We start from the raw sequence: 11,885 nt of genomic DNA on the forward strand, positions 1-11,885 counted from the left end.
AGGTGTATCCTGTTTATAGAATAGGAATACAAATGTAACATACACTAAGGCACAATTTTGTTTTGTTTTTACAACGTTTTATTGTTTATTTCACCCAGTTGCATTGATCACATTCATCATTTGGGGATTACAAATATATTAAGAAACGACATTATCATGTTCTCAATCTTGCATCTGACTTTGACATACATATTGCATAGTAATAGTCAATAGATTAGTAAGACATACAATTCTGCTGTTAAGGAATATTAGGCACTCAGTTTTTCTAAAAGCGTAACATACATATTCTTATTGCATTATTGCTAATGCATGTATGATTTGCAGGTATTAGTCACATATAGTTTGGAAAGCACAGTATTTCATTCTGGTATGTATTATACACAAGGCATGTTGTTAGGCATGTAGAAAGCTATAGATGTTGTTATGAGCCAGTTTTACAAACAACCCTGGACGTCAGTATTCCAAAAGATTTTGGAAAACATATTTGTAATACATCTCAAAAATGTGATCATAAAAGGATGTTTTTGTTATTGAGATCATCTCTTGTTTTAATACCCATGCATTTCATGTTTGGATTTTTCAAGTCGCAATTAAAACAAAGTTTCAAGTTGTATGTTCACTCTATAACTGCAATAATACTCGATAGAAGTGCAAGAATAACCCAGGAAACCTGCCTCAACATTCACTTTGGACTAAAAAAGCATGTTATTGTGTTGCATTAAGCAAAAGTATTCCCAACTCCCAACTCCTCTCTTTTTGACCCCCTGGGAGTCCAAACAGTCATAATCATAGCATCAGCGTCCCGCCCAAGCCGCTCCGCCCTACAGACTCAAGTCTACGATGACGTGCTCAAACACCATGGACTTCCCCTTGAAGCTGGAGGAGAAGATGAAGGTCCGCCTGTCGGTGTTCACCACGGTGAAGGAGCGCGGCGACTGCACGTAGATGTCCTTGAACTTCACGAAGCTCTGGCTCTCGGCGTCCCACAGGAAGATCTGCGTGAAGGAGAAGTCGCTGCCCAGGGCTAGGTAGTGGCGGTCCCCGAAGGCGAAGGGCTGGAGCAACATGGCCCCGCGCGACGGCAGCGCCTGCACCTCGGTGAACTGCTTGCTGCTCCACTTCAGCACCCTGGAGTCCCCGATGTAGCAGGTCAAGGCCAGGTAGGTGTCGCTGCCGCCCACGCGGAACGCCTGCACCGCCAGCACCTCGTCCACCATGGGGACCTCGCCGTGGGGCATGAACTTCAGGGTGCTTTTGTTCCACACGTAGATGACGGGCGCCTGGGAGTGGCTGGAGAGGATGAGGTAGGACTTGCCGTCCAGCTGGACAAACTCGGCGTCCGTGTCGCGGAACCACTCGTGGAGGAACTGGTAGGAGAAGAAGCCGGTCTCATTGCGCTCGGGCTGGTCCATCCACTTGTACAGCGTGGAGATGCCCGCCTTGGAGCTGTCCACGATGACAAAGTACCAGTCGCCGTCCATCTGGAAGACCTCGATGTCGTTGGGCTTGGAGATGTTGAACAACTCGATGGTCTGGAACATGGTGAACTTGTTCTGCCCGGCTTCGAACTTGTAGATGTGGGAGCCGCCGAAGAGCTGTGTGACCAGGATCAGGACATGGTCCTCGATCACCACCGACTTGCAGCCCACCACCGATTTCCCTGCGGAGAAGGCGACAGGATACTAAAGTAAGAATTTATTATAAGAATGAAGTTAGTAGAGTAAGTAATAGCCTGGTGTGTAAGCCAATATGGTACGATTAGGCTTTCTTCCGAACCTGTAATGTTATCAAATTTTCTGAAGTTCATTTCGATGTGGTCCCATTCCATGACCACACAGCTGTTGGAGTAAGGCGCCGCCATGGCAACATAGATGTCCTCTTTAGAGGAGAAGATGTCCGCCGACATCGATTGGATGGGGATAGCCTGGTGACGGATGAAGTCTAAGAAACGCACGAAACAGGCAAAAACAGAGAACGTAGTTTACATTATCTTAACCTTCACTTTCTACTTTTACTCTTGCAGCAATAAACTCCATTAGCCAATCTATCAAAAATATGTTTTCTTTAGAATAAAACTCTCTTTTCCACATAAATCGTTCCAATCTGGTCTACATATTTGGTCAATACTAAATCCATATGCTTGAAACTTTTCCTTTCTAAATAAGAAGATTACGCATAATGGTGTGTGTGTGTGTGCATGCTTGTGTGTATGCGTGCGTGTGGATGTGTGTGTGTCCACGGGGTCACCTGTGGAGATACACTCTCCGGGGGGTAGTGGCAGGTCATTGAGCTTCTTGCCCTTCATGTCCCCGGGGCCGGAGCAGAGGACGTCGGAGGCGGTGGCGTTGGTGTTCTTCAGCCACACCATCAGCCACCGGGTCTCACAGTTACACTGGAAGGAGTTCCCCCGCAGGTCCCTGGGGGGAGGGGGCACAGTGACCTCTCAGGGTTAGTACATCTCACCAAGGTCTGCTCTAATAATAGCCTGAGCAACATTGCGATATAGGATAGCATGGTATACTGCGGTTTACGGTATTATAGTATAGAATATTCACTCATATCCGCAAAGAGGAGATGGTTAAGTGGTGAGCGACAGAGAGAGAGAGAGAGAGAGAGAGAGAGAGAGAGAGAGAGAGAGAGAGAGAGAGAGAGAGAGAGAGAGAGAGAGAGAGAGAGAGAGAGAGAGAGAGAAAGAGAGAGAGAGAGAGAGAGAGAGAGAGAGAGAGAGAGAGAGAGAGAGAGAGAGAGAGAGAGAGAGAGAGTGAGAGAGAGAGAGAGAGAGAGAGAGAGAGAGAGAGAGAGAGAGAGAGGGAGAGAGAGAGAGAGAGAGAGAGAGAGAGAGAGAGAGAGAGAGAGAGAGAGAGAGAGAGAGAGAGAGAGAGAGAGAGAGAGAGAGAGAGAGAGAGAGAGAGAGGGTAGGTAACCTAAAGCATGGCATAACAAATGCTGATGGTTGAGTTCTTGCTGCAGTGAAAAGTGCTGACTCACAGTTCCAGCAGGGAATCCAAGTCAAAGAAGAGATCTCTTGGCAAGAAAGTCATTCCGTTATTGGCCAGGGATCTAAAACAAATCAATCGATTGGCCAGAGCAGAGTACGTTCTTTTATAATGATACTGTTAGCCTTTTCACTGCACAGTGAGGAAAAGTGCATTATGGAAGTGAAGACCCCAAACTTACAAATGAGTGAGATCCCGTAGACCTCTTAAGGCGTATTTGGTGATGGTTTCAATCTTGTTTCCTTCAATAAATCTAAGAAACAAATACATGGCATTCTCAGGCAGAAGTACTGCACCGTCACTACAGATTTTACAGATTTGCATTTTCTCCTCAAGATAATGGACTGTAGTTTACTTACAAATATTCAAGACGAGAAAGCCCAGAAAAGGCATCATCTTTTATTGTGGTCAAAGAATTAGAATTGAGAAGCCTGCAGAAGAGGAAGAAGCATTTTAATCACCGTGATCAACAACTAACTGGTATAAACTACTACAAATTATGTCACACTTTGTGCATTTCTATTTCCGGTATGGGCATGTCTTCCATCTATAAAGTTGTAATACTGCCTAACCCAATTAAAAAGTAACAACTTACAGCAGCTGAAGGGATGGCATGAGAGCAAAAAGCCCTTCTGTGAGTTCAGCAATAGAACCATTCACCATGCTCCTGTGTGTAAGAAATAACACACCGGAGACAATACATAACTCATGCTGTTCACATGGAATAGACTGTAATTCAGCAGTTTTCCAATACATCAAATCTTGCACCTAGGATAAAATGTTTGCTATACTTACAAAGAATTGATATCAGTCGGAATGGTTCGAGGCATTGCCGTTGTGCCAACGCAGATGATGGTATCCTTGGAGCAGGAGCATCCTGAAGGGCATTTGAAATTCCTCTTAGAATTAACCGCTAGATTAAAACCCATGAGGAGAAAACTCATCAATAGCCATTGTTTCAGGAACGCCATGATGCAAATGTGGGTGTATTGTTAGGAATAGTGTCGGAATGTAAACCGCTCCAAGCTCGCTGTGTTTTGGCGACGGCTACATGGAGTGCAGTAGACGCCTGCTACTGGAAACCTAGAGTTGCAGTTTCATCCCGGAAGGCTACGTAGGCTATTCTCCAACAACATCCAACAGCACCCACACAAAATACTTCCAACACCGACAATCACATCATCGCTATACAGGAAAGATCAGTGAAACGTGTACTGTCATTAAACTCAATACTGCCCTGATGAGGGAGTGGACGTATTTGAGCACGGTGACGACATGCTGGATCACTTCAGCACCATGGAGAGTTTAAAGGAATGAATCATTCCATGGGCATCGTGATGCTGTTCGCCATTAGCCGAAGATGGGGTCACTTAATGCAACCACTATTTAGGCTGCGACATGCAGCCCTTTGGCACGAACTGCATCAAGTTGCAGCTTATGTTATTACATAGAGGGTATTCAATTTGGAACATATCCATCTATAATTACATCAAAGAACAAGTATGTGTGTGTGTGTCTGTCTTTCTGTCTGTCCGTCTCTCTGTCAATCCGTCCGCCAGTCAGTCTACCTTGTAACTATTTAATACAGCATTACATCATGGTTTTAGGAAGCTATTATTAATATAGGCCACTAGAGGGGGCTGGATTAAAATATTTCGGAGCCAGGAACCAGAACCCCATTTTAAGCATGCTCGACTATTTTTACTGTTGTTACTGAAATAGTGTGGTTAATGTAGTTTTAATCTGAGGTGATGATGCAACCCACTTTATGAAAATAGTTTTCCCCCTTCTTAGGATCTCCTCATCTTGACCTTCACCTAACCTAATTGGACAGTCGCCTACTTAATTAACCATTTGCTGAAATGAAGCAATACCGCCACCACCGTATCATGCTATTAGTTTAGTTGACCCAGAAGATGAGCCCAGCCTTTTCTACTTATCTCTCAGCTACTACAACACATTCAAACTATCACCGAACTTAACTGTAACTACGTTCATTATAACCGTCTCCAATTAGTTTAGTTGGACCTTGTTTGCTAATTAACTGTGCCATTTTATGTCATTATGGGAAGACGTTGTTGAGTTTGACAGCAGTGGCAATTTCTGATGTGAGACTTGGCAAAACGTTTTCATTAAGCTAACCTTTACTGTAAAATCTATATTCAACGTACATATACAGTAACATATATTTACGTTGCTTATGTGTTTTACAGTAGGCCTACTACAACTCTCTTAAGTCAGAAGTATCACCAACAAAAAATCCCATGATGCATTCTGATGTCCTATACTGTACAACGTTCTATACTGGTTATAATATTGATGAGGGTCTTAGGGTATGGTGTTTGACTCCTTGCCGATTCACCCATTCCACAGACAATACTGGTCCCAGTGGTTGTTCTCGCTGCCACTAACAAGCTGTTGACCTTTGCCAGGGCATCAGTCATCTATGAGCATGAGCGTAACCAAATACACGCTACCAGCGGCAGCAACTGTACATGTCTGCCATTGCTGGCATAATTCATGACGGTTCGGCAGGCTGCATTGCTGTTTTTAGGCTAGAGTGTCCCTGAAACCCTCGCGACACGTGCAAGCTGAGACGCCACTATGCTACACTCACTGCTATCTCTTTCCTGCTAATGAATAAACCTGTTATTTAGAAACTACTGACGGGTGAGAAAACTTAATATGCAGCCTACTGTACATGACTGCCAACTTATATAAACATTGTCTATATCCGTCTCTGTCTGACCGTCTATATCTGTCTGTCTATCTATCTGTCGGTCCGTCTCAATATCTATCTACCAATTGATCTATCTCTACATCTATCTATCTGTCTATCTGCCCTTATGTATCCGTCTGCCCGTCCGTCCCATTGATAGCCAGTACGTTGACGGTGGCGTAACATAACCCCTCTAAGGCAGAAAAGCGCCGGCTGCCAGCTATGCGCCATGCATCCAACCCTTCCTGAGTGAATCGTCAGGATGGCTCTCTAATGCCCCACCACTGCGGCGCGAGTTCACAGGTGACACTTTCAAACGCAACCGTGACCCCCAACTGTCGAGAGTGTTGGGGAGGGGGGGGGGGGCGTTGGCTCCTGGTGACCGCCTCACAGCAGGTGTTGGATCCCTCCCTGGGTCTCTGGTTCCCTCGAGCGGCGTCCTGCGTCGTCTCCAGAGTCGGTGTCGGAGTCCCCCCTGCGCGGTGATACGCGCCGCTATATTCTCCCTTTTCCGTGGAACATAAACATATTATGGTTACGGATCATACGATAGTTGCGTGCATGCAACCTGTCCTCGCGTATTAAATATACACACTTGATTTATGGTCAAGAGATGTGGAAACTTGGCTGCGAGGGTATCAATGGCTTATGTTTACTTGACTTGGAAAATAAAAAGGGATGGTTTTTGGGATTCAAACATAAAGTCACTACATGTCTGGGAGCCATGGGAGAGAGATAGTGAGATAGAGATGGATAAAAGAGAGTGAGGGCCACAGTGAGACAGACAGAGAGAGCGAGAGTGAGAGTGAGAGAGCTAAAATGAAAGAGAGAGGCAGGCAGAAAGAGAGAGAGTGAGAGAGAGGTAGAGGGAGAGAGAGATACTGGGAAGAAGCTACACATGGTTTAGGTTTTGATTAATGCGGACGTGATTAAACACCTTCTGGTTTAATACAGCTCCCGTAGGTAACCGATCCTCACATACTCCATGACTGCTGCCCCCATTTTAAATAGCTACCTAAATTTATCATCTTTGTGGAGGTAATTCAAACCTGTACGCTTTCACATTTTGGTAGTGAGAGAGTGTGTGTGTGTGTTTGTGTTTGTGTGTGTTTGTGTGTGTGTGTGTGTGTGTGTGTGTGTGTGTGTGTGTGTGTGTGTGTGTGTGTGTGTGTGTGTGTATGTGCGTGCCTGTGTGTCTGTGTGTGTGTGTGTGCGTGTGTGTGTGTGTGTGTGTGTGTGTGTGTGTGTGTGTGTGTGTGTGTGTGTGTGTGTGTGTGTGTGTGTGTGTGTGTGTTAGCGGGAGAGAGCAGTAGCTAAAATATATACAATCAATCACTGCATAAATTGTAAGACATGGAGAACGGCTTCTACTTTCTGTAGTGTGCTGCCTGAGGACTTGTTTCAAATAAATTTCTCCCTGTCTTTAATCCCTGCCCCTGTGTGCTTCTGAACATGCTCAACATAAAACATAGCACATGTATCAAATAAATCCAACATTGTAGTAACAATCGCAAAATGATTAGGCCACAAGATAACTACAGCACAAAGGTTTTGATAGTTGACACGTCATTCATCATGGCCGAAAACAACTCACTGGGACTATTTGGAGATGGAAAAAGGATCAAAGACTGTGTGTGTATTTGTGTGCGTATGTGCGTGCGTTTATGTGTGGGTGTGCACGTGTCTGTGTGTGTATTTGTGTGTGCGTCTGTCTTTTTGTGTATTTGTGTGTGTGTGTCTGTGTGAGTATTTGTGTGTGTGTGTGTGTGTGTGTGTGTGTGCGCGTGTGTGTGTGTGTGTGTGTGTGTGTGTGTGTGTGTGTGTGTGTGTGTGTGTGTGTGTGTGTTTGTGTGTGTGTGTGTGTGTGTGTGTGTGTGCGTGTGGTTGTGCTTGCTTGTGTGCTCGGGGGATGAGGGTGGGGTATTTTGACACATTATTTATATGGAAGACAGATTACATTGGCTCCCTGTGTCCTGGGGAGACATATGTGTGTGTGAGACCAGGAACATCTGATGTTCTGGCCTCTCACCAGAGCATTCCAGAACTGTGTGCCCTGCAGAGTGTGTTCCCTTAGCATGGGCCGTGAAACCCAGTAGACGATACATATGAGCGAGATGATTTAATTATACTCTTGGGAAGGTGATGATTTCGTCACCATCTAACCCCTTGTATAGGACTGTCACGCAGAGAGCTGCACTCCATACCGTCTCACATGTACAGAAAAGGTTTCTAAACTGGGCAGAGAAAGCGGACGCGGAAAAGGAGCTGTTCTTCCCCAAAAGGTGCTGATCGTGTTTTGGAGCTTGGCATCGAAACTCAAAATACAAACCTTATAAAGAATACTTCAAAATTTGAAAAACTTTACATTTCCGCAACAAAATATTTTTAGTGAAACAAATATTCCCTACCCCCCTATCCCTCTTTCCTCCAGTCTCTTCAACTCCTCTCTCTCTCTTTCTCTCTCGCCCCCTGTCTGTGCATCACCCAGCACCTCCCCCCTCCTCCGTCTCTCCCATCGGCCACTCAGGCTCGCGCGAGCAGAGTTTCCCGTCCCGTGTCAGGATAACATCGTTAACAGAGACCACCTGACGGTAAGGCAAGACAGATGGACGCAGTGGAGAAAACTCTCACTTACAGAGATGACACCGTGCTGTACGGAAAGCGGCTCCCAACGGACCAGGACAAGTACCCCCCAAAGACCCAACCGGACGAGCCCAATTATGTGGATTTGGTTGACATGAAATCGGATGGCACAAAACCCGTTAAAGGGACTTTTCCCGGGGAAGCCGATCAGCGTGACTTTATCCAACGAGATATAAGCGCATTGGCACCGAATGATTTCCCCGGCAAGGGTGTCTGTGATTGCAAAGTGAATGCAGAGGATTTCCCGGGAGAATATTTCCAGGACAGGTGGTTCGACATGACGGTCACCGATGAGGTCGCCGAGGAAGCGCGGTTACTTGGGGGGAACGGTCCGGACACCAACACGGAGCCGGGGGGGACCGCGCTGCCCCGAAATGAACACGACCCGCGCGCTGGCAGCGAAAGTATTTGTAGCAGAAGTGATGACATGGAATACACGGACATGTACTTGAACAGCAAAACGGAGTCGGACCACGACGACGAGAGCGAGGGGCTGTCGGAGCCCCACGAGCCCGAGCAGGTGGAGGACGAGTCCCACTACATCACCACGCACGAGATCCAGCTCACCGAGCTAGACCACGACGTGGACTACGACCACCACGGACGAGGGGACTGCGAGGACGACAACCTGGTGTACACGTTCGTGGACTACGCTCTGTTCGAGAGCGACGAGACCCAGGGAGACAGCGGCTGCATGGGGATAAAAAACAAGACGATGCTGAACATTACGCACGAGTACAAAGGAGCCGCGGCGGACGCGGGGCGGGAGAGCGACTCGGACAACAGCTCGGACGAGAGCGTGTTTAAAAACGAGTGCGTGAACACGCATCAGGAAAGGTTGATTCACTTGTCGATCAAACCCGCGGCCAGGACCACGGAGGACAGCTCGGACAACTTCTCAGCCAATGGGAACGCGTGCGGGCACGTCCAGCCGGCGCCGTACCGAGGCCGCTTTCTGACAAACATTAACCCGCGAGGGTGTGATTTTATCCCCGCTCCGGGACGACAGCATCTCGCCACCAAACTGCGGTGGAAAGATGTCAACTCCAGCGGCGCGTCGAGTTCCATCAGCGAGCTGGACGACGCCGACAAGGAGGTGCGTAATTTAACGTCCAAGACGTTCCGCAGCCTGGCCTGTCCTTATTTTGATGCTATCAATATGAGCACTTCCAGTGAGTCCTCAATGTCGGAATACGGGCTAGGGCTCAACAAGTGGTCTGCTTTTGTCAACTTAAACCACGGTAATATCTCACAGCAAACCGAACGCGGGGTCTTTGCGCGCAAGAGTTCCAGCGCCACGTTCGCACTGAACAACGCCGCTGACAGTAAGACTAAAGAGAGCAACCCGAAGACTCCCCAAACCAAGTTCGACGCGGCTAACAAAAACGAAGCGCGTTCTAAACAACCTTCTTCGTCCTCCAACATAACACAAGCAGAACAACCCCAGAGGGGTGACGTTTTCACGTTAACGGAAACGATTAACTTCCAGGTCGAAGCGGAGTTACCAGAAAGTACGAGACAGTCCAAATGTTCTAAAGGTGTGCAAGGGTCGTCTCGCACCAAAGAGGGCGTGGCGAAGGGAAACACTCAAAAGCGGGCAACGTTTGCGTCGAGTCACTTGAAAAATGTTATTTCCAAAAAAATGCAATTTGAAAGTGATCGCCAACTAGAAAGGGGCGACTTCGCCTCACGTTCTCCGTGCTCACAATGCAGAGTACAGGAACACAGTCAGGGAAGAGGGCTGCACAGGCAGTCCTCAGAGTCAGGCTCAGAGTTCACCGTCAACTCTCTCGACGAAATTGGTTATGAAGGCATGAGGCCTCACTCCTGCGAGACCAGAGAAGACGAGAAAAAAACACATTTCCCAGAGAGGGGGGGCATTGAGAACCTTGATCCGTTGGAAACCCACAAAGCTGGGCTCAACCACAGCCAGTGTAGCGCCTTCACGTTACTAAGAGGTGAGGTGGAGGCTCAAAAGGCACCTCAGGGTGCCCATGACACCACCCCCGCCACAGCACCTACAGAGAAGGAAGCCCCCGATGGCAGCGGTGTCGGAAACAAACTGTCCCACCTTTTTGTTCCGAGCTCCCTTCTTCTTTCAAAGGAGAAAGACTCAGAGGAGCGGGACCCACCAGGGGCCGCAGCACAGAGCGGCCGAGAGCCCGTTGTGTACCGAAAAGAAGAGGACGAGAGGGTCGCCAAACCGCCCGAGATAAAGATACGCTTGAGGGCCGCAAAAGAAAACAAAGGTCACATGCTCAATATTGCTAACCTCCTAACCCCTGAAATAAGCAACACGGTGAAAACGCTGAAGACGGCTGGGTACTCTAGGCTTCAGGTGCTCTCCGCCCCAGACCGCATGCCTCACTTCACCGTCCGCGACGTCAGGGAGAACAAGTGTAAGTTTCAGGCCCCCATCTATCACGTCAGAGACGTGCGCAAGTTGGTGAAAAGTTCCTATGGATTTGTCGCCGCCGATAACGCCGATAACAGATGTCCTGCCTCCGCGCCGGCAGCGGCAGCAGAGGGGTCCGACGACACGGGCAAAAGAAACTCAATCAAGCACGTGTCCCCCTCTCCGATCTTCATCAAATGCAACTCGGTGAAAACAAACAGTGACGGCAAACCGGACCCGGCTACGGCGGAACCATCGCCGCCCAAACCGCCGGAGGCCAGCCGGTTCTCCCCCAGAGGGGAGGGTTCCATCTCACACTGGGCCGCCTACAAGGGGACCCCCGCCGCGGCCAAGCCTCCTCACCTCGACCCGCCGAGACAGGACCGACAGACGGGGGACGGCGGGGAGAGGAAGAACGACCCCAAGGTGCCCAACCAGGCGGCGCTGGAGAAGCTGCAGGCGGCGGTGAAGACCATGGAGCAGCTCTACGTGTTCGACCGCAACGAGTGGAAGCGCAAGGGCCACGCCCCGCAGCCCGTCAGCAACAGCCACGTCCTGTCCCTCATCGCCAGCGAGGAGCACGGCGCCGAGGAGGTCGCCGCGGCAACCGGGGGTCGGCGGTCGGGGGAGCCCGATGCGATCACGGGCGGCCGGGCGAACCCGTCGATGATCAAAACGGGAAGAGAGAAAGAGAGCAAGGGCATCGTTTACGTCCCCATGAACAGAGATCCCGTCGGGGCGCAACCGCAGCTGAGCAAGACCTACTGTAAGAAGAGCGTGCTCCATTTGGACCCCGGCAAGAGGCAGAGTCAGGACGTCCCCCCGGGTGCTCTGTCCCAGGCCTCCTGCACCCTCAAAAGCGCCAAGACGCAGGGGGCTCCGCAGTTAGTAAAGATAGCGGTTCCTAAAGACCGGAGGCAGGTTGAACTGGTGAGGGCTGCCGACAGCGGTGCCACGGCGACGCCGTTCAACGTAGACCCCGGGAACTACCTGACCATACCCAGGCAAGGGTACACCAGCGAGATCAAACTGCTGCCCCCACCGCCCAACGCCACGGGCGATTCCCCTGCCGCCCAGCCCCAGACGGTGGGTTCACCCAGCTCCCCGCTGGCCCTGCAGACCACCCAACCCC

At 49.1% G+C, this 11,885-nt stretch overlaps 2 protein-coding genes across 2 annotated transcripts in view; one reads left to right on the forward strand and one right to left on the reverse strand.

Annotated features, from left to right (window-relative positions):
- Nucleotides 1-62: 62 nt before the first annotated feature.
- Nucleotides 63-4,239, reverse strand: LOC115541051 (leucine-rich repeat LGI family member 2). The gene is made up of 8 exons (XM_030352782.1): nt 3,792-4,239; nt 3,592-3,663; nt 3,356-3,427; nt 3,178-3,249; nt 2,989-3,060; nt 2,248-2,417; nt 1,777-1,941; nt 63-1,660 (listed from the first exon to the last, which is right to left on the reverse strand). Exons 1-8 carry the CDS (start codon nt 3,965-3,967, stop codon nt 822-824), a joined length of 1,638 nt encoding a protein of 545 aa, XP_030208642.1. The 5' UTR covers nt 3,968-4,239; the 3' UTR covers nt 63-821.
- A 4,028-nt stretch (nt 4,240-8,267) lies between these two features.
- The window catches only part of LOC115540703 (uncharacterized protein C4orf54), an 11,879-nt gene continuing 8,261 nt past the window's right edge, over nt 8,268-11,885 (forward strand). The window contains exon 1 of the mRNA XM_030352208.1: nt 8,268-11,885. This exon is cut by the window's right edge and continues 824 nt beyond it. Coding sequence (XP_030208068.1) covers nt 8,321-11,885 — 3,565 coding nt within the window. The 5' untranslated portion in view covers nt 8,268-8,320.

The sequence above is a fragment of the Gadus morhua genome, chromosome 3 (genome assembly GCF_902167405.1).
Source record: "Gadus morhua chromosome 3, gadMor3.0, whole genome shotgun sequence".
NCBI classification, from domain to species: Eukaryota; Metazoa; Chordata; class Actinopteri; order Gadiformes; family Gadidae; genus Gadus; species Gadus morhua.

Excerpts from the sequence above, each read along its gene's own strand:
- LOC115541051 (XM_030352782.1), bottom strand. The coding sequence starts at position 3,967 with ATGGCGTTCCTGAAACAATGGCTATTGATGAGTTTTCTCCTCATGGGT. Across the intron at positions 3,664-3,791 it reads CCGACTGATATCAATTCTTT|GAGCATGGTGAATGGTTCTA; the intron begins GTAAGTATAGCA and ends TCTTACACACAG. Across the intron at positions 3,061-3,177 it reads CTACGGGATCTCACTCATTT|ATCCCTGGCCAATAACGGAA; the intron begins GTAAGTTTGGGG and ends GATTTGTTTTAG.